At 42.3% G+C, this 22,841-nt stretch overlaps 1 protein-coding gene across 10 annotated transcripts in view; it reads left to right on the forward strand.

Annotated features, from left to right (window-relative positions):
- FGGY (FGGY carbohydrate kinase domain containing) overlaps window positions 1–22,841 on the forward strand; it is a 566,317-nt gene that overhangs the window by 282,945 nt on the left and 260,531 nt on the right. For 9 of the 10 annotated variants that reach the window (XM_003411156.4, XM_023549536.2, XM_064282044.1 and 6 more), the window contains one exon: window positions 7,849–7,977. The exons of the other annotated variant lie outside the window; for it this stretch is intronic. In XM_003411156.4, the coding sequence (XP_003411204.1) occupies window positions 7,849–7,977 (129 nt within the window). The remainder of the gene's footprint in view (window positions 1–7,848; window positions 7,978–22,841) is intronic. 10 annotated transcript variants of the gene reach the window in all.

The raw sequence follows: 22,841 nt of genomic DNA on the forward strand, positions 1-22,841 counted from the left end.
GAGAAGCTGCAACCACCAGATAATTGTAGGCTCCAGTTTTTGACTGTGCAGACTGAATCTGCCCATCTGAATGGGAATAAAGTGGGCAGGAGCCCAAGAGCCCTCAAGATGGCTGCTTTTTTACACCCAAGGTGAGGGTGTGTTCACAGGGACAGAGGCAGCAAGATGAAGAAAACAAGTGAATTGCCTACGGGCCTCTTTCTGTCTTCAGACTGAGGAGCAGAATTCGGAAAAGGTGCACAGTGTTCTCCTTAATTTAATTTTGTTTTTATTTTAACTTAAGCTACTTTGTTTTAATCACAAAAGAAATGCCAGGCCGTGGCATAAAAGAAGCACAAATAGTAAAGAAGAGTGCCCTATCCTGGATCTTAAGCCCAGCTGTCACAATCAATAGTCTCTGGATTTTTCTGAAGTATTGGTATATTTTTGTGTCCTTTAAAAAGTCACAAATAGGATCATACCCTGAATACTGTTCTATGTCTTGCCTTTTCTGCTTAGTTTATTTTGAACTTCCTTCCAAATACATGCATACAATTCTGCCGCATTCATTTTAATGGCTATGTGGGATTCTATCGAATAAAAAAAGAAAAAAAAAATTTTTTATTCGATAGATATCCTTTAATTTATTTACCCTGACTAAGGGGAAAAACAGCTTTAAGAAGTTATGCAAGAAATGTATGTTCGAGATAGAGCAATTAGAGATTATAGATTAGTATGAAACAAAAATCATCTATAATATCTCCCCCCAGAGAAAACCTATTCTTTGCCTGCCTCCAGGAATGTATTTTTACAAATAATCATTGATCTACATTCTTTGCTATTGTTCTTAAAATGAAATCACCCTCTACATGTTTTGTAGCCTGTATTTTTTAATTGGCTTGATTTTTTAAAAGTTAAACCCTTCCCATTCTAGCCATTCTCCATGCTGCAGATCTTCTTAAAAAACAAATCTGAGGGCACAAAGCCATTGGCTGGCAGGTCCTCATTGCTGTAGTTGGAGCTCCTTACTGTGCCTGAAGTACCTTGCTACCTCTCTCACCCATCTGCCAACTCTTCTCCATTCCACCCTCATTTCCCTTTTGCAGACATATTGCACACCTCAAACACTCAAACGCTTAGAGCTCCTCAAGGCTCCCTGATGCCAGTTCTCTGCTCTAATGGCATCCATTCCCCCAGAGCATTATAGCACTGAAACCAGCATCCCCTCCCACCCTCCACCCCCCACCGCATACACATTTTTCTTTCCAATCAGGCTCAAATGTCACCTTCGCTGAGAGATTTCCTGGGCTCCTTGGTCCAGCCTAGCCGGTCCTCTTTTGTACTCCAGTAACACTGCATACTTCCCACTTTTATAGCATTGAACATTGGTCCTGAGTATCCCAGACCACAGCGTGAGCCTTTGGAGGGCAGAGGTGCCCCTTCACTTTTACCCCAGCTCCTAGATCTTGGCACAGGGTAAAAAAAAAAATTTTTTTTTTTTTTTTTTAGACAGCAATAAATGTGAGCTGCCATTACTACTCTCATTATTCAAATGGATCTTGTGTTAAAATGTGTGAAAGAATTGTTGAATGAAGACTAGAAGAGAGGGCAAAGCTGCGGCAATGAAGTCTTGACTAACTCTGGGGAAACTGATGCTATGATTAATTTAGTTTTATGATGAAGGAAGGGTAAAACAAAGATTATGCTGGGAACGCTGTCAGGGGGCACTAACATTGCCTCTGACAGCTCCTCTAGTTCCCTCAGCACACTTCTGGAGAGTGGGATTTGAAGAGGTGATTTTGCAGGGATTCCCACCTATTTCTATCTTTGTCCATTATGTCAAGCTGTTGGCTTTGGTCTCTAGATAAACAAAGCTCCTTCCTGCTTGGGGTCCAGATAAACTATTTTTGAAGGCTGTGGTTCCAAATCAAAAGAGGGATGTTAATCTTTGTGTATATTTATTTTCATTCCTAGACCAGTAGACTGAGGAGAAGACCTGGCTAACTGCCCTAGGTTGGGTTCTTTGGAAGCAGATGTTGAAACAGATTTTAGGGTTGTTGTCGTTAGTTGGTGTCGAGTCAGCCCTTGACTCGACCTCATGCATAAGGGAATGAATTGCCACCTAGTCCTGTGCCATCCTCATGATCCATCGTGGATCGGAGCATTGTGATCCAGAGGGTTGCCACTGGCTGGTTTTCAGAAGTAGATTACCATGTCTTTCTTCCTGGTGTATTTTAGTCTGGAAGCTTGCTGCAACCTGGTCAGCATCCTAGCAACATGCAGACTTCCACTCACAGATGGGTGGTGGCTGTGCATGGGGTACAAAGGCTGGGAATTGAGCCCAGGTCTTCTGCATGGAAGGCAAGAATTCTTCCACTGAGCCACCATTGCCCCCCAGATTTTAGGGTATAAGATATTTACTACGGATTGTCATTTGGGAAAGAAGGAGATGAAAGCATGATGGGGCAAAAGGGGAAGTCGAATTGTGATGCAGTCTCCACACAACCTTAACCAGCCTAGCAGGGTACTGTGAAGTGAATTCTGTCAGAGCCTGTCTCTCCCTGCTTCAGTCAGTCACTGGGTGTACCCTGCCCTGGGAAGAGCATCGCTTTGGCAAGGGGGCTCTCTGCACCCCAGACAGGCCCTGAAGGAGCTGACAGCTGGAGGCTCCCTGCTGACCGCACTCCTCACAGCTGGGCACCAAGCCCTTCCCTCAGCGGGGGATCCCGCCAGTGGCATCTCCATATCTACCATGCTCCCCATATCTGAACAACCACCAGGACCTGTCATTTCTCGCTCCACAAAATGTCCCAAATCTGCCTCTGTTTCTATACCCCCATTGCCTATACCTTAATAAAAGATGAGTTTGTGCAGAGTAGAACTGTGCCCCATTGGTTTTCAATGCTGTAACCTTTCAGAAGCGGATTGTCTGGCCTTTCTTCCAAGGCACCTCTGGGTTGGTTTGAACCACCAACCTTTTGGTAAAAGTTGAGCACTTAAAGTTGTTTGTGCCACCCAGGGACCCTGGTGCCTTAATAAAGGCTTTCATCTTTTCTTTCCTGGGCTACCAAAATGGCTGTACAACTGTTTCCCCTACCACCCATCTCTACTACATGCTGCCAGAGAGATCTTTTAAAAAACACAAATCTAATCACCTCACTCCCCAACTCAGTGCTTCTTTAGTGGCTTACAGTGGACCTTGTGATTAAGTTCAAACACCTTTGTATGGATTGCAAGGCCCTTCATGCTCTGCCCCTGCCTCCCTCTCTGGCCTTTTCTATCAGCCCCCAACTCTGCCCACCCCACCCCTGCTTAGGTTGCAGCTTACTCAGCTTTGAGCATTTCCCTCAGTGGCCCCTTCTCCCTTCCTTCTTGGTCTTTGCTCAAGATGTTTCCTCTGCTGAGAAACCTACCTGTTGTCTTTCAGCATATGATCTGAACCCAGATCTCCTGGCTGCAAGCCCAGGTCTCTCTCTATGCCTCATAATGGTCTGCTGTCTGATGCTAGGGGCCTAAAGAACATATAATCAAATTAAGCTGCATTTACCAGCTGAGGTTTCTTTTTGAATTACTGTACAGAAAACTTGGAACTGGTACCCCACCCTGCTAATTCTCCTTGTGTCTTCAACTTTTTAATGAAAATTACACCTTTTTTTATGTTTATAGAGAGTGGGATGAAAGTGGAAGACAGTTCCCATTTGACCTTCCCTTTTTAAAAAAATCTGTATTTAGTGGTCAAGATTTCCATATTGTTGTTGTTAAGTACTGTTGTGTTGATTCCAACTCATAGTGACTCTATGTACAACAGAATGAAACACTGCCCAATCCTGCACCATCCTCATAATTGTTGCTATGTTTGAGCCCCTTGTTGCAGCCACTGTGTCAGTCCATCTCACTGAGGGTCTTCCTCTCTTTTGCTGACCCTGTACCAAGCCTGATGTCCTTCTCCAGGGACTGGTCCCTCCTGATAACATGTCCAAGGTACGTGAGATGAAGTCTCACCATCCTCGCTTCTATGTAGCATTCTGGCTGTACTTCTTCCATGACAGAGTCCGTGGTATGTTCAGTATTCTTGGCCAACACCGTAATTCAAATGCATCAATTCTTCTTTGGTCTTCATTGTTCAGCTTTCACATGCATATGAGGCGATTGAAAATACCATGGCTTTGGTCAGGAGCACCTTAGTCCTCAAAGTGATGTCTTTGCTTTTTAGTATTTGAAAGAGATCTTTTGTAGCAGATTTGCCCACTGGAATATGTTGTTTAATTTCTTGACTGCTATGCTTTCATGGGTGTTGATTGTGGATCCAAGTGAAATAAAATCCTTGACAATTTAAGTATTTTCTCCATTTATCCTTATGTTGCTTACTGGTCCAGTTGTGAAGATTTGTGTTTTCTTTATGTTGAGGTGTAATCCATACTGAAGGCTATAGTCTTTGACCTTCATCTGTAAGTGTTTCAAGTTCTCTTGGCTTTTAGTAGACAAGGTTGTGTCATCTGCATATCACAGGTTGTGAATGAGTCCCCAGTCCTGATGTCACATCCTTCTTATGTAGAGATACTTTTCTTAATCCGTTAATTCACTGGAATTTTTTTTTTTAATATCTGGTCCAAAAGATAAGAGCGCTGGTTTTGGTATGGCCTGTACTCCAACACTAAAGCTGTGTGACTGTGAGGAATTTACTTTTCCAACCCAATTTCCCCATCCATCTGTGCAGTGGGGACAGTAATAAAACCCTTGGGTTATTGTCAGGATTAAATGAGAAAATGCACTATATAGCCTTAGTGTCTGAATTGAGATATAGTGTTATGTGAACGGAACCCCTGGTGGTGCAGTGGTTAAGAGCTACGGCTGCTAAACAAAAGGTCGGCAGTTCGAACCTACCAGCCGCTCCTTGGAAACCCCATGGGGTACCTGTACTCTGTCCTGCAGAGTTGCTGTGAGTTAGAATTGACTTGATGGCAACAAGTTTTTGTTCTGTTTTGTTTTGTTATGTGGACACTGGCACTGAATGGGAGTGATGTCTATTATTTGCTAGATACTAGATGAGGTGAGATAATTAAGATGTTGTTCAGAGCCAAACTATCCAGAGCCAAGGGCATTGTACTCCTCCAGGCTTCTTCTGGCCTGAACATTCAAAATGGAGCAGAAGTTCTCCTTGCTGTCCATCCTGAAGTTTGACATCTTACCCTTGTGCTCTAGAGGAGCACTAACCAACAGAAATAGAATCTGAGCCACATACATGATATAAAATTCTCCAGTAGCGACATTAAAAAGGTAAAATAAAATAGGTGAAATTCGTTTTAATATATCTTATTTAATCCAATATATCATTTTAACATATAACTCATATAAAACTTATTAATGAGACATTTTGCATTCATGGTTTCTATACCAAATATTTGACATATGGTGTGTATTTCCACTTACTGTTAAAAAATCAAGAAAACAAATAAACAAAAACCAGTTGTTGTCGGGTTGATTCTGACTCATAATGATCACATGTGTTCTTGAGTAGAACTACACTCCCTGGGGTTTTCAGTGGCTGTTGTCTTAGTCATCTAGTGCTGCTATAACAGAAATACCACAAGTGGATGGCTTTAACAAAGAGAAATTTTTTCCTCACAGTAAAGTAGGCTAAAAGTCCAAATTCAGGATATCAGCTCCAAGGGAAGGTTTTCTCTCTCTGTTGGCTCTGGAGGAATGTCCTTATCATCAGTCTTCCCCTGCACTAGGAGCTCCTCTGCACAGGGACCCTGGGTCCAAAGGATGCGCTCTGCTCCTGGTGCTGCTTTCTTGGTGGTATAGGGTCCCCACTCTCTGGTTGCTTTCCTCTCCTTTTATCTCTTGTAAGATAAAAGGTGGTGCAGGCCACATCCTAGGGAAACTCCCTTTACATTGGATCAGGGCTGCGACCTGAGCAAGGGTGTTACATCCCACCCTAATCCTCTTTAACATATCTAGTCTTACCTCATTAACCACAGGTAGAGATTAGAATTTACAGCACATGGGAAAATTACGTCAATCACAAAATGGAGGACAACCACATAATACCAGAAATCATGGCCCAGCCAAATTGATGGATATTCTTGGGAGACACAATTCAATCCCTGACATGCTGTGATCTTATGGAAGTAGATTGCCAGGCCTTTCTTCTGTGGCATCCCTGGGTAAATCTGAACCACCAACCTTTAGGTTAGTGGTTGAGTACAAATCACTTGCACCACTCAAATCAGACACTAAATTTTCATTGGAAATACTTGATATAGATTTCATAAAATCTAAATGTTGAAAAGGTAGATTTGCATATGTTTTGTTCCAAAAACACTTAAAAGTTTTTCAATAACCGAATTATCAGATTTTTAATTGAAATTTAAATTAATTAAAATAAATGAATAAAAATTTAGTTCATCAGTCACTGTAGCCACATTTCAAGTGCTCAATCCACATATAACTAGTGGCTGTCATACTGGACTTCACAGCTTCAGAAGCCACTGTAGTGATTCTCAATATTTTTCCTCTTCTTTGCTAAGCTCTTTTCAAATCCAATGTTCTATAGAAGCCCATTGCTTAAAATGGATAAAAATGGTGTTGTGGGTTTGCTTTGGTTGTAGTTGGAGGAGGTTGGGTGAACCATCACCTTCTACCTCCCTCTAACCTTCACCCTTACTCCATCTCCTGAAGTCCCGAAGCACCACTGCCCTGCCTTGGTGTTTTACGGACCCGTTAACAACTACTGCCCTGTCGTTGTTGTTAGTTGCCATCGAGTCAGCCCTTGACTCATGGAGACGCATGTGCAATGGGATCAGACTATTGTGATCCATAGGGTTTTCACTGACTGATTTTCCAAAGTAACTGAGCAAATTGCTGACCACACATTCAGAATCCTAGAATCCCGGGGCTCAAAGGACTGAGCATACATATGAGTCAACCTCACCTCCTCCCTGCAATGCAGAAATACTTATCATATAATTCCTAGGCAGGAAGGCAGGGAGGAACTCGTCCTCTATTCAACACCTGGGTGCAGATGGATCATTTCATTCTCTTCTATCTCACATAGTTCTCTGTGTCCTAATCTCGTCTCCCTAACTAGGTTGGGGGCAAGGACTGCCTTTTACAACCCTACAGCTCCCACACAAAGCAAGACCATCAATAAATTCTTAACTGAAAGGCCTGACTGACTGCAGGAATTCAAGGTCATTTGAAATATCAGGGTCGCTGCATTGCACAACTCCAAAGAACATCATTCAAATTGTGTTCTGTGGTTGTGCAAATAGCAGCCCTGTGAAGTTGGCAAGATTTAGCTGGAGCTCCCTTTGCCAGCTGAGAAAAGCTTTTAAAAAGTTCTTTATTTCAATGAACTGATTCCTTTATCCCCTGATAGGAAGCAACACCAAGAGTAAATTTTCTCAACTTCCTTAGAATATACGTTCAGCAGGGAGTGTGTGTGGATGCGTGAACATGTGTGTGTGTGTTTATGTGTGTATGTATGTGTGAGGTATGCTGGTAGAGCTGCCGTGTCAGGAAGTTCATTTCAAATAGTTTGAGCATCTTAACCTTGTCCTCAGGAGGCCACTGTGTTTGAATTCCTCTCACAGTTTCCCATGAATGAAATTTTCCTCCAGTTTGAATAATGTCCTAGAGCTCCTGGCTTTGTAAAAGACCCCAGAGCATGACCCATAGGTCCCAAGAACATATACCTAAATCACCAAGTGAGCACAGGGACTCTGTGACTTCATGATTTCTCTTTGTGAAGTTGAGAAAATGCAGAGGAGGAGGGAGGGAGCACAGAGGCTCTCTTAAGAGAACTCTGTTTGCTTTTGTGTTTTTCAAACTGACAGGTGTTTGTTTTTCCTCATGTCTACTCAGGAAACCAAGTGCTGCCTCCTGGAGTTTCTCTTGGAAATGGGCTCACACCAGAGGCAGCTAAAGACCTTGGACTTCCCGTTGGGATTGCGGTGGCATCCTCACTCATTGACGCTCATGCAGGAGGACTAGGTAATCTCTGACCCCGTGCCCGCAGCCAGCGCTGTGTTCAGAGTAAAATCCCCTGGAATCTAAGACACTGCTTTTCTTTTTTACAAAGCACAGGTCAAGGCCTGGCTATTTAAGATAGTATAACAAAAAGCCTTTTTTACAGTTAGGCATTTGAACAGAATTATAGAACTTTTCATCAAAAGTAGAAATTATGTATGATTTTGATAACTTTATCGATAAAGAATAGTAGGAAAACAGATCTGAATACATATTTGATTGTTTTTTTGTTTTGTTTTGTTTACTGGAAATACATAAAAGGTACATTATCTTCCGGTTAGCATGGATGACGGTAGTGTACTCACCTGTACTGTTTTTGCCAAAGGTACTCCAAACAGATTTATTTTCATAATGTATTTCATTTTCATTCTGTATCCAGTTCGTTGGTTGTAGTCTTGATTTCAAGGAGCTCTTGCAGCACAGTGGTTAAGCACTTGCCAACTAACAGAAAGGTCAGCTGTTCAAACCCACTAGCCGCTCTGCTGGAGAAAGATATGGCAGTTGGCTTCTGTAAAGGTTACGGTCTTGGAAACCCTATAGGGAAGTTCTCCTCTGTCCTGTAGGGTCACTATGTGTCAGAATCAACTGGATGGCAAAGAAAATTTTTTTTTTTAGTCTTGATTTCATCTCCTAAATAACTCTCAAATAGAAATTTTAATCAGAACGCAGACAATGAAAAAGGGATTACAAAAAAGTGTTATGACTCTATCCTCTTGCTCATCCCTATTGCAGTATTTTTTTCTGATTCTGATTATCTTTCACTTCAACCGTAGCCACATCTTTCTTTTTTAGTCTTTCTAACAGTGTTTTATAATTCATGAGATCGGTTTTGTAGGTCATGACCATTGAATTTCAGAGTAGAATGAAATGGAATAGACCAGAACAGAGTAGAAAACATGAGTGTATCTCACGCAGAAGGGGTTAGCACTGTTTTGTGCAGTTTATGCTTCCCTCATTTTCTGTATATCCACATGTGTCTTAGTTACCTAGTGCTGCTATAACAGAAATACTGCAAGTGGATGGCTTTAAAGAATAGAAGCTTATCTTCTCACAGTTTAGGAGGCTAGAAGTCTGAATTCAGGGCAACAGTTCTAGAGGAAGACTGCCTTTCTCTCTGCCCTCTCTTGGGGGAGATCTCTTCAGTTCTTGTAGCCCGGGCATTCCCTGGTTCCTTGGCGATCTCCACGTCATCCATCTATCTTCCCCTGATTTGAGCTTTCTTATCTATGTCTCTGTCTGTTCTTTTTATATATTAAATGTGATTGGCTTAAGACACACACTACACTGATATGGCCTCATGAATGTAACAAAGAAAACCCTATTGCCACGTGGGATTACACCCACCCATCCCATTGCCATTGAGTTCCCCTGTAGGGCAGAGTAGGACTTCCCAATAGGATTTCCAAGGAGCAGCTGGTGGATTTGAACTGCCGACCTTTTGGTTCACAGCCAAGCTCTTAACCACTGCACCAACAGGGCTCCTCTGTAAGCCAGGGACATTATATTACTCACCTTGTCTCTCCTGTGCTGAGCCCTGTGCCTGGTACCTATAGGTACTTGTTAAATTAATTAAATAAATACAGTCATATTAGGGCAAGAATAAGGTGGAATGGCCTTAACATGTAGAGTGAAGGTTAATTTATTTCCTTATTTGGCAGATTATTAAACATTATCATGTTCTTCTGCATAGTCCATAGACTTTTAGGAGAAGGATAACTCTCATTAATCCATGAACACGTCTGTGCTTAGCATCTTAATTTCTTCAGGATCTATCACCCTGCCTGAGAAATAGTAAACAACCACTAATACATCTGGGTTAATTGACTGGTATATAATTCTAATTGCAGGCAAGATCATTTCTCTGTAAGCACTTTTCAATATGAGCAGTGTGTGCTTTTGATTGAAACAGCATGATTTTGGTTTTTAAGTACAAGCACAGTGAGAATTTGTGGTCTAGACAGACATGGAGTGTGCCTGTCCACTAGCAATCCTGACATTCCACATCATGTTTGAGGCCGTGGAAGCTTTCTCCATCATGCTTTTTTAATTATCCCTGGAGTGACAGTTTCAATCACCCACCCCACCCGGGTGACAAGCACACACTGTACCTTGGGGAGCCTCAGGCTCTCTGGCCTTCTTCCAGTCCTCACCAAGAGACATGCCCAAGCACACTCCTTCACTTATGCCCAAGACTCACTGTGCCTTTCAGGGGGGAGTCTGCTTCCTATATGGCACCTAACACTTGTATGCACTCAGAGAGTGTTTGTTGAATTGTACTGGGAGGAATCCAGCCCATCACCTGCCCCTGCCCCACACTTCTTTTCCTGTATCAGAGATATTCAATGGCAGTAATTTTACCCTTTAGACATTTTGGCTTAGGCTTTTTGTTCCCTGGCAAACTGCAAATGCTCTTTAAGTTAGTGAGTATCTCCAGTGTTTTCCAAAAGTAAGACAGAATAAGGACTTTCAATTCCTAAAAGGGCTGAGCTTAGCTGTAGCATTGGCTGGGGAGGGCTCAGGAACAGGATTCTCAGGGACCACAGAATAGTGGAGTCCCTGGGTGGTACAAACGGTTAATGTGCTCAGCTGCTAACCAACCAAAAGGGTGGAGGTTCAAGTCCATCCAGAGGCAGCTTGGAAGAAAGGCCTGGCGATCTACTTCCAAAAAATCAGCCATTGAAAACCCTATGGACCACAGTTCTACTCTGACACACATGGGGTCGCCATGAGTTGGAATTGACTCGACAACAACTTTTTTTTTTCTTTTTAAAGACCTACTTAGCAACTTTAACCTGATTTTATCTTTTATACTCTTCTTCTTCCCTTCACCTTATGCCCATTTCAGGATTAGAATTTCTGGGAGTAAATGTTCCTTCTCGTTTTCCGCGTTGCCTAGGCCCCAGTCAAGATATGGAAGAGAACAGAGGACTGAACAGATCATCTACTTTCCCAACCATGTATTTATTAAAGATGTGTATTGAGTCTTTGCAAACCTGTTAGTCACTGATCTAGGAACTGGGGCAATCAGCAATTCACACACCAGACAAAGCCCTGCCCCTTTTGGAGAGAAAATCCTGGTTGTCCTCTCCTAGCTTACGTCTTTGTAACTTAATCGTATCGATATGGGACAACTGACCTACTGAGAGAGATTGTAATGCTGTGATAAGAGCTCTGAACATGGAGTCCAAACATCTGGATTTAAATACCTACTCTGCTTAACTAGGAGCCTTGGTTGGTACAATGGCTAAGTGCTAGTCCACTAACCAAAAGGTCAGCTGTTCAAATCCACCGGCAGCTCCTTGGAAACCCTATGGAGTAGTTATACCCTGTCCTATAAGGTTGCTATGAGTCAGAATTGAGTTGATGACAACGAGTTTTGTTTTGTTTGTTGTTTTCTGTTTAACTGTGTATCTTGGGCCAAATATTATACCTTTCTCACTTGCTTTCTCTCTTGCAGTAAGAGACACTAATGCCTTCCTGTCAAGGTCGTTATGAGAACTAGTGATGTAACAGAGCAGCTGACACAGTGTTTGGCACATATTAGGCACACACAATGATGTATCTTTCTCTACTTTTCTCAGCCACCATGCCTGACACAAAGTAGGAGCTTTATAAATGTAAGCTCACTGAATTACTACCCTGGTAAGAAATGTCTACCAGGAGAACTATCTTTCCTTTGGGTAGATTGTTGGAGAAGAACCCAAGACCTCTGTACTCCACCTGCCTTCCCCAAAATCTGCCCTAATTTTCTTTCCCCAGCTCTCTGTAACAGAATGCAGAATTCACTACTGTAAGGTTCTGTGTATGTTGAGGTCAGAAACAGCTTCAAGAAATGGTTAGATGAACTCGGTGCCAAGAGATGCCTGGATGTGAGGTTAAGAACTCTGCTTTGAAGGTCACAATTGAATCCCGTCCAGGCCTCTCACAAACAAGCCATGACAGTGGCGGGCCCTTCGAGGGCTGCCCTGGCATGACCTGCCTTGGACCCTACATTCTGATTAGGAGAAGGGGTCCACCACCCTGCTTTGCAGAACTATCCCGGACTCTCATTCCTAAGGAAAGCCTTTTACTGAAGGATAAGATCAAAGAAGCAAGTAAACTCAACCCATACTCATTCCAGCTCTGGAAAAAGAGGAGGAAGGACTCCGTGGGAATAAAAATCAAAGATAAAAGAACATTTTGTTCTTAAGGTGCTGGTTAGTAAGTCCTCCAGCAGACAGCCAGAAGATAGGAGTAGCATTGTTTGCACTTTGTGGGGGTGGTTCTGGCCAGGGCTCCTGCTGCTGATATTTTTCTAGCTTATAAAAATAGTATTAATAGTATTAACTTTGTTCCAAGTCTGTTCTTGGCTCCAGCACCCCAACTGTCCTGAAAGGCAATAACAACTCAGGCTGCCCTCCTCCCAGCTGCTGCTATATCTTTGGCAAACTCCTGATTATCCATCAGATCTTGAATCTGAGGCCATCGCCTATGGGAAGCCTTCCCTGATTCCCCCAAGCTCATTTAAGCACTCATCCTTCTATGTTCCCACTGTTTGTACTTGCCTCCATTACTGCACATATCATTCAATTTTGTATGCACAATTTTAGTTTCATTTCATTTAGTCTCATCTACTAGTTTATAAACTCTTCAGGAGAAAGCATTGTGCCGTTTCATCCTATATTCCCAGCAGGTAGCACAGTGCTTTGAAATGGGGGACCCTTACACACATATATTTTGTGAATGAGTGAGTGAATGGATGGCATTCCCTTCATGAACGGTGGATATTACAACTGAGAGATGTAGTAACCTCTTTGTTTCAGAAGCAATTGTCCTTTTATAGTAGGTATACCTGGCTCAATTTTCCACGAAGAAAGAGTTTGAGCACTCCCCGATCAACTCTTAGATTACTGGAAATCTGTGTTCTTTGTGCTCTCATTCCATTAGCAGGTTACGGAAAAGTGTGAACTCAATGCCTAGGTTTTAGCATGAGTCTTTGGTTTCAGATACTAGATTATTTGCCAGATGTTGAATTGGCTTAAATTGCTCATCTGGGCCAGATGTTGAATTGGTTTAAATTGCTCATCTGAGCCAGAGGTTGAATTGGCTTAAATTGCTAAGCTGAGTTGCAGAAGCAAATCCGAATGAGGATTTGGAATTTATTTTATTTTATGGCCAAAGAATTGATTTAGTGAGTCTCACAAAAAGAGCTTCTGGTCCATGCCCTCCTAGAGCAAAATATAGTTGGTTCCAGTAAGCAATAAAACATGTCAACTTCTTATCTCACCATTATCAGTGTTCTTGAAGAGTGAGTGGACTGGCAGTAACTTTGGATAATACCAGTTTGGGGGAGTATTTATTAGTATTACGTATACTAAATGCAACATGTTTGACCAAGAGACACATTTATTAGCAATAGCCCTTCGCGTTTATAAACTGTAGACTTAGGAAGCACATCTGTGTTTACTATAGAATTTTCTCATAGCAACCTTGTTGTGAAGCTAGGGCAGATATGTGTGCCCTCACGTTGCACAGGGAACAATGAGTTTCAGTCAGTTAATTACAGAACCAGGAATAGATTGTAATCTGTTTTCTCACACTTAATTCTCAAAACACCTTTATACATACTGTTACTTTATCCAAGTTCAGATAACACGACTGAGGCTCACAAAAGCCAAGTAACTTGCCCAGAGTCACATAGTTAGTAAGTGGTAGATGCATGATTTAAACTGAAGCCATCTAATTCCAGAGCCCATACTTCCAATCACTGTACTATGTGGAACGGCCTATCTTTTAAAATGTGATTCAGTCTGCTCTTGAATTTGACCCCTGAAATATTATTTCAAGCAAGGAATAAAGAAGAAAGCCTTACAGTAAATATTTATTGATGACCCACTTTAGTAGTTCATGAGAATATAAGGTGACTAAGAGAGAGGATTTACTTCAGAGAATTCAGTCTAGTAGAGAAAATAGACAAGTAAATAGCAATTATATTACATGTGCCAAGTATGAGGGGCTTTGGAAAAAACATAGAAAGGGCCCAAAACTGAGGCTCGAAGGATCAGAAAAGATCCCTAAAGAAATTGATCTCTGGCAATGGAATCAAAATGTTTCTTGCCCTATTAGTAATTCTTGGTAAAGTGGAATTTGTTTACTCATTGCAACTTTTAAATTTCAAGTAGGCTTTGATAATAATAATGATAGCAATAATAATAGTAATACCAAGATCATAAATAACAAAAACTATTAGAAACACTACTCTTATTGGTACTACTACTATAATGACTGCCATAGATTGAAGTGTGTCCCCCAAAAATATGTGTATTAATTTGGCTAGGCCATGATTCCCAGTATTATGTGACTGTCCACCATTTTGTCACCTGATGTGATTTTCCTATGTGTTGTAAATCCTAATCTCCGCCTCTGGTTAATGAGGCAAAATTAGATTATGTTAAGGAGGATTAGGGTGGGATGTAACACACTTGTTCAGGTTGAATCCCTGATCCAGTGTAAGGGAAGTTTCCCTGGGGTGCACCACTTTTTATCTTACAAGAGATAAAAGGAGAGGGAAGCAAGCAGAGAATGGAGATCTCATACCACCAAGAAAGAAGTACCAGGAGCACAGCATTTGCTCTGAACCCTGAGCCTCTGCACAGAGAAGCTCCTCGATGAGGTGAAGATTGATGGCAAGGACCTTCCTCCCGAGCCAACAGAAAAAGAAAGCCTTTTCCTGGAGCTGACGCCCTGAATTTGGACTTCTAGTCTACAAGACTGTGAGAAACTAAGCTTCTGTTTGTTAAAGCCATCCATTTGTGGTATTTCTGTTACAGCAGCAGTAGATAACCAAGACAATGACCATTTCTTACTTGCCTACTATGTGCCTAGTACTCTGCCTGACACTTCGCATGCCCTACCTCTTGTTCCTCACAATAATCCTGCAAGGCAGAAGTTATTTCCCATTCTGTGTGTGAGAGAATTGAAGACAAAGAGGGTAAGTAACTTCTCCACAGTCATATAACAAGTGTTGTAGTTAGGATTTGAACCTGGGTCAGACTCCAAAGCTCATGTTCATTTTCCTTTTACCAGTGCTTCTCAGTCATGGGTGATTTTATTCCCCAGAGGACATTTTGGCAATCACTGGAGACGTTTTTGATTGTTACAACTGGGGATGAGTGCTACTGGCATCTACTGCGTAGAGGCCAGGGATCCTTCTTAATATTCTACAGTGCACAGGGCAGCCCCCATAAAAAGAGTTCTCCAACCCAAAACGTCAGCATCGCCAAGGTTGAGAAAGCCTGCTCTTTACTGAAACACCTCTGGTGCTGTTTCCCTTCATTGTCAGTTTATTGGTATTCACTCATTTCTGTAGAAACCAAAAAGCAGTCCACAATCAGGACATTGCTAATACAGTGTATCAAATGCTTTGTCAAAAATGTTTTGCAAAATTAACTCTTCCATGAAATTAGGTCAGAAAAGTAGTTGTGAGATAAGAACATGGAAGTGAAGACTGAGGAGTAGGGAGGACAAGATGATTCCCACCCCATCCGTCTTCCTGAGAGTCCAGCTACACTGCACCGCTTGTCCTTCTTTCAACACGCTGTGTATATTCCACCTCCTTGCCTGGGTGCTGGCTGCTGGCTCTGGGTGAGGAGGCCTCCCCTCCGCTCTCCTGCCCGACAATCGCACTCATCCTTCAGCACTCCGTTTAAATGTTACTTCCACTGGGGAGACTTCTCTGAACTTAATCTCACTCCTAGAAAAAAGGAATCACTCCCTACTCCAGTTTCTGCAACACTTTGCACATAGCTCAATTTTTTTCAGTTTTCCCACCAAATCATATTCACGTTTGTATGCCCATCACCCAGGATAGACCCCACATGGTCAGTCTGCAGTAAATCTGTGGATTAATTAAGATAATAGCTGTGAAAGGATTGCCAAAAATCAAAAGCCAGGATTGCAGAATCTGGGTGAGGGAGCCTTTAAAAAACATAGGAGCCTATTTTCACCTAACTTCTTTTTTTATTTTTTTCATTTTGGTGAAAATATACAGAGCCAAAGATATACCATTTCCATGATTTCTACATTTACAATTCAATGACATTGGTCATATTCTTCAAGCCATGCTACCATTTGCTAACCTTTTCCTGCTGATGTACTAAATGGTTAATATTTTAGGATACTTATTACTCAAAGATTATAATTAGCAAAATTTGAAAGGAGAAGAAGATGAAAATAAATAAATGAAATAACAAGAAAAAAATATGTATTGATTCCTTTGCCCCACTTTGCCAACGATTCTGAGTCTGAATGTCTGGGGTAGGGCCCAGGAATCTGGTTGTAAGTCTGCAAGGTATCACCAGGTACCCAGAAGAGACAGCCTGGGGGAGACAAGTTGGCCCAGGTCAGAAGCAGTTGTGATGAGCAAATGCCACAGAGGCAAATCGCACCAAACCAGGACTGTGCTGAGAAGAAGCCAAGCCCAGGCGTGGGCTGAGAGCTGGGGGCAGGAGGGAGCTTATTCAGAAAGAACGAGAAGGTGGATGCACAGAGGCCAATGGTCTGCAAGAAATGCAGAAGGGATTAGGAGAGAAGATAAAGCCATGCCAGAGTATCTGGAAGGAGAAAAGTTGTGTCAGTGCTGAGCAGATAGATCACTGACAACTCCGGGAGTTCCTGGATGCAGATCAGAAGAGGGGGCAGGAATTTGTTAATGTGATTTCAAGTTTATTGTTTTAAGTTGAGGTTTGGCTTAATGAGAACCGCTGCTGCCTGAGACCTCGGCAGCTGTGTGAGCTGAGGCGGCGGCCCACGTGGCGGAGGGGCAGAGAGGAGACATGAGGATGGATAACTTTGGGTTTCCTGTTCCCAGGCCCTGAGACTTTCTTGGAGCGCTGTCCGTCTCTGGACTGTGAAGACTGGCTTTAGCTGGGAGAGCAGTCTTGCCCCCTGTGGACAGAAAGTGGGGGAGGAATGCAGGACCTTGGGTACAGCCAGCTCCCTCCCACTCCCCCCTTCCCACCCGTTTCTAAATATCCTGCCATGCAATTCAGCGTATACAGCTGTGAATTTGCCATGAAATCATGGCATTTTTAGTTTGATATACATACTCCTATTTGGATAATGAGTAATCGTAGACTTTAGAACTGAAAGGTTGCTCAAAGATTTCCTATACCAGTTTCCTCAGTTTGCAGATGAGAAAACTGAGGCCCAGAAAAACAGGGACTCATTGGAGGTCACCCCAGCAAAGTAATGTCAGAGTTGAAGTTAGAACCTGGGCCTTCTAATTCATCAAAACCCAGCGGTTTTCTCCCCCTAATATGCCACCCAAAACAAAACAAGAAACCAGTTGCCTTCAGGTCAGTTTTGACTCACAGTAACCCCATGTGTGTTAGAGTAGAACTGTGCTCCATAGGGTTTTCAATAGCTGTTTTTTTCAGAAGCAGATTGTCAGGCCTTTCTTCTGAGGCACCTCTGGAAGGACTTGGACCTCCAACCTTTCAGTTAGCAGCTGAGTGCATGAAATGTTTTCTTGTATTTTTTTGCATTCTTGACTCCTAATATGCTACACTATCTCCAAATTAGAAAAATGAAGTGATTCCTGATGTGTTAGTCCATTCATCACCTTATGTCTCACTTAATCACTACAGTCAATGTCAAGGGTAGCTGTTAAATAGGTAAATAGTTAGCCTAAGCCACCCATGGGATGCCTCTTTGTTTTCTCTTTACAATCTGCACTAAGCTCCAAAGAGTCTCCCTCAAAAGCTGGTAATAATAAAACCACCTGGTATTCAAGTTCCTTTTGAAGAGCTCAAAGCAGTAGTCATTTTCCCTGCCAGTTGATGAGCCAAGCAAACTTTATTACTCACTATCATCAACTCACAACCACACTATGAAATACCATTATTTTCCACACAAGGAAATCAAGGTTAAGTAACTTGCTCGGGGTGACATTTTAATGAATGATGAAGTTGGGTTCTGAGTCCAAGTCTTTCTGATTCCAGCACCTATGTGCTGTCCCTTGCTAGTGCTGGGTGTGTCTGGGTATGTCTGCACCTTTGCCTACCTTAGCCTATACTTACACCTAACCAGTAGACCAGTCGCCATGGAGTTAATACTGACTCACAGTGACCTCATGTGTGTCAGAGTAGAACTGTGGCTAATTTTTTAGAAGCAGATCACCATGGGATTTTTAGTGGCTAATTTTTTAGAAGCAGATCACCAGGCCTTTCTTCTGATGTGCTTCTGGGTGGACTTGAACTAACCTTTCAGTTAGCAGCCAAGCACGTTATCCCTTTGTACTACCCAGGGACTTCATACTTATATCTACCAAGCCAAAACCTACTGCCGTCAAGTTGATTCCAACTCATAGCAACTCTATAGGGCAGCGTAGAACTGCCCCATAGGGTTCTAAGGCTGTAATCTTTATGGAAGCAGATTTCCACATCTTTCTGCCATGGAGTAGCTGGTGGGTTCAAACTGCCAACCTTTCAATAAGCAGCTGAATGCTTAACCGCTATGTCACCAAACGAAAACCAAAAACCCATTGCCATCGTGTTGATTCTGGTTCATAGCAATCCTACAGGACAGAGTAGAACTGCCAAATAGGGTTTCCAAGGAGCAGCTGGTAGATTCAAACTGCCAACCTTTTGGTTAGCAGCTGAACTCTTAACTACTGTCCCATTCGGACTTCTCTGTCCCTACACATACCTGTATTTGTAACAGAAGATAGATGTTCTAGTTAACATTCTCCCAGGTAGGTATGTTTCTGGTTCCATTTTATGGGTGAGAAAGTTGATGGCAAAAGTGAAGAAGTGACTTAACAAAGAACATGCAAAACAGCACAGATGTCTGGGCTCCCTTGGTGGGAAATAAAGTTTTTCACCATTCGATCAGTTGGATGCATAGCTATTTTGGGCTTTATGGTAGAAAGATCAGTAATGTTGCAGTTGCTAGTTTCTCTCATTTTTGTAATGCCTTACTGTCTTCGAATAACTACCCCAGGATCAGAGAAGGTATTTTTACCCTCTTTTAACGTTGGGAAAACTGACAGTCCAGGAGGTGGAGAGATTAGCCTAGGATTACGAGGTCCCTAGATGGCATAAACGGTTTGTGCTCGACTGCTAAACCTAAAGGTTGGCTATTTGAACCTGCTCTGTGGTATCATGGAAGAAAGGCGTGGCAGTCTGCTTCTGTTAAGATTACAGTCAAGAAAACCCTATGGATCAGTTCTACCTGGAAACACATGAGTTCCCATGAGTCAGAATTGACTTGACAGCAACTAACAACAACAGGACCAGGAAGAGCTGGATCTAAGACTCAAACCCTGATCTGTCTGCCTCTCCCTGTTTCTTCACATCTGGCTTGATGCAACTTTTGCATCAAGCAATGAAGCGAGTGCTACCTAGTAAGTGAAACAGAATCTCTTGACCCAATGTGAGTTCCTGTACCTAGAGCCCCAGATTTCAAGCAAATCTCTCACCAACTCATCAGCTCCAGATCCAGTATTGAGAGGGAATTGTGTGTGTGTGTGAGTGAATTTTTTTTGTGTGATTTAAGTGAAAGCTTACAGAACAAATTGGTTTCTCATTAAACAGTTAATACACAAATTGTTTGTGACATTGGTTGCCAACACCACAATGCATCAACACTCTCCCCTTCTTCACTGCAGGTTCTCTGTTTCCAACCTTCAGTTTCCCTGTACCTTCCTGCCTTCTCATCTTTGCTTTTGAGCTGGTTTGCCCATTAGTCTTGAATACATGATTGAACTCTGAAGCACATCCCTCAGGTGTGCTATTGTTGGCCCTATAGACCTGTCTAATCTTTGGCTGAAGGGTAAACCTCAGGAGTGACTTCAGTACTGAGTTAAAAAGGTTTCCCAAGGCCATACTCTTGGGGCTTCTCCAGCCTCTGTCAGACTGGTCCTCTTTTGTGAATTTGAATTTTGTTCTACATTTTTCTCTAGCTCTGTCTGGGACCCTCTATTGTGATCCCTGCCAGACCAGTGGGTGGTGGTAACTGGGCACCATCTATTTACTCTGGGCTCAGTCTGGAGGAGGTTGTGGTAGTTGTGGTCCATTAGTCCTTTGGACTAAGCTTTCCTTTGCATCTTTGGTCTTCTTCGTTCTCCTTTACTCCGGCCAGTATGGGACCAGTAGATGTACCTTTGATGGGCACTCACAGGCTTTTAATACCGCAGTCGCTACTTGCCATAGTCGTATATAAAACATTTTCTTTATAGACTATGTTATGCCAGTTGAGCTAGATGTCCCCCAAGACCATGGTCCCCAGCCCTCAGCCCAGTAGCTTAGTCTCTCAGGGCATTTCGATGTGTCTGTGAATCTTCTATGACTTTGCCCTGGTCAAGTTGTACTGACTTCCCCAGTATTGGCTGTCCTACCCTTCACCAAAGTTACCACAAAGTTCCACTCACTTTTGCATTTATTAAGATATGACTGAGAAGATGAGCTGCTATTTCTCTTTGCTGAACTTGGGAGCTAAAACAAAAACACATAGAAAATAACCTAGCCTGGGTTCTGACACTGCCAGCCACCTGTTAGGAGGACATCCTACTCCAAGTTCAAAAGGTAGAAGACTGCTGGAAAAGTGTTTGTTTGGAGTCCCAGAGTCTAATATTGCCCTAGTATCACTAGCTGAGAGAGTAGAACCAGGCTCACTCCAAAGGTCCACTGTTTTCCATGGCACAGAAACTCAACACATGGCGTTTTAAATCCATATAATATCCCTGATCACTGATGTTTACTTTGGGGCTTGCACATCAGCAGCTGCCGGTGGGAAAGTGCACTTCTCCAGTTATCTCCCTGCTGCAGCGGCCTCACGTCTCAACTGCTGGCTGCTTCCTAACTGTCTCACCATTGGCCTGATTAATTTCCTTTTTCTTTCCCTTTCTTTTAACCATGTATTCATACAAGTCATTTTAAAAAGCAAAAAGAAGTAGCTTTTTTTTTTTTTAAATTTCTCCACACAGGAGGTCTTGGGGATTGTATCATGGCACCCTGCAGCCAATGCCAATGTTTGGAGAAATTAAAGGAACACTTCTTGGAATATAGAAAAACTGCACTGGTCTCTAGTTATATCATTCAGCAATACTTCCTCCACCCTGCCTTTCTATAACTCTAATCCTTATCAATGCTCTGTACTATGACTCCGATGCAATAATTTGGCTCTCTGAAGACACTGAAGGTGAAGACTCAGAAGGTAACATAGCACAGTAGTTAGGAAAACGTAACCAGTTGTTGTCTAACCTAATCCAAATCATGGTGACCTCGAGTGTCCCTGGTGATGCAGACAGTTAACATCCTTGGCGGCTAACTGAAATTTAGTCATTTGAGTCTACCCAAGAGTACCTTGGAAGAAAGGCCTGGTGATCTATTTCTGAAAAATCAACCATTGAAAACCCTATGGAACACAGTTCTGCTTGGACACCATGGGGTTGCCGTGAGCTGGCATCCACTCAGTGGCAGCTGGTCTAAGACCACATAACTGGTTCAAATCCTGGCTCCATCTGCTGTCTGTGCGACTTCGGGGAAGTCACCTGACTTTCACTCTCTGTGTTTCTGTGTCCCTGTCTGTGAAATAGGAATAATAATAGTGTAGGTACTACTCTTATAGTTTTATTTGAAGATTAAATAAGCTAATATCTGTAAAGCACTTAGACCAATACCTGGCAATGCTATATATGTTTGGCCATGATTACTGTGTTCTCTAAAGAGCCCTGGTGGCACAGTGGTTAAAGCAGTCGGCTGCTAACTGAAAGGTTGGCAGTTCAAATCCACCAGCTGCTCCATGTGAGAGAGGTGTGGCAGTCTGCTTCCATAAATATGTATAGTCTTAGAAACTCTGTGGGGCAGTTCTAGTCTATCCTGTAGGGTCGCTGTGAGTCAGAAGTGACTTGAGGGCAGTGGGTTTTTTTTTTTTTTTTAATTGTGATCTCAATAGATTTATGTTTTGAATGATTGCAGTTGACAAGAGAATTTAAATTTAGCAAATATGTATTATGTGCCTTTTACAGGTCAGGTATTGTTATAAATGTGCTGGATATAGTGGTGAACAAAGCAAAGTTCCTACTCTCTCATAGAGCTTCTGTCCTACTGTTTGCATGTATGTGTGTATTTATGTGTGTGCATGTGTGTTTATGTATGTGGTTGTTGTGCATATTCCTGTATGTATATGTATGCATTCATGCACAGGCATATTTATAGGTATATCATGTACACGTATGTCTTCCATGCATATATACATGTGTGGTGTATGAATGAGTTAAGTTTATGTGTATGCATAAACATGTGTACGTGCCCATATACATGTATGTGAATTGTGTTGCAGTGTGTGTATGCATGTGTTGTGTGTGCAGTCATGTGTGTGCATGTATGTTTTTATGTGTATTGTTTAGGTTTTTGTGTAGAACACATGTATATCTGTGTATGTATTGTGTTATATTTGCATGTTGTGTCAGTATGTCGTGTCTGTACATATATGTGCGTGTGTGCATGTGTACATGTTTGTCTATATGTTTGCATATGTTTGTGTATATATGTCTGACTGTTTATGTGTATGCATGCGTATGTATATATATATGCATGTTTGTATGTATGTCGGTTTATATATTATGTATGTATATGTGTGCTTGAATGTATGTGCATCTGCATGTGTTTGTGTGCATATGTGTATGTGTGTATATGTATGGTGTGCACATGCACACATGTGTGTGTTTCAGGCACTGCTACGTGTTGTAAAGAGCAGGTCTGTGTAAAGGGATGGTGAGTGCTATGAGATGCTACTGGCATATAGAGGTCAGGGAAGGTCAGCCCAGAGTCCTGGCATTTGAGAGT

The sequence above is a fragment of the Loxodonta africana genome, chromosome 3 (assembly GCF_030014295.1).
Source record: "Loxodonta africana isolate mLoxAfr1 chromosome 3, mLoxAfr1.hap2, whole genome shotgun sequence".
Taxonomy (NCBI): Eukaryota; Metazoa; Chordata; class Mammalia; order Proboscidea; family Elephantidae; genus Loxodonta; species Loxodonta africana.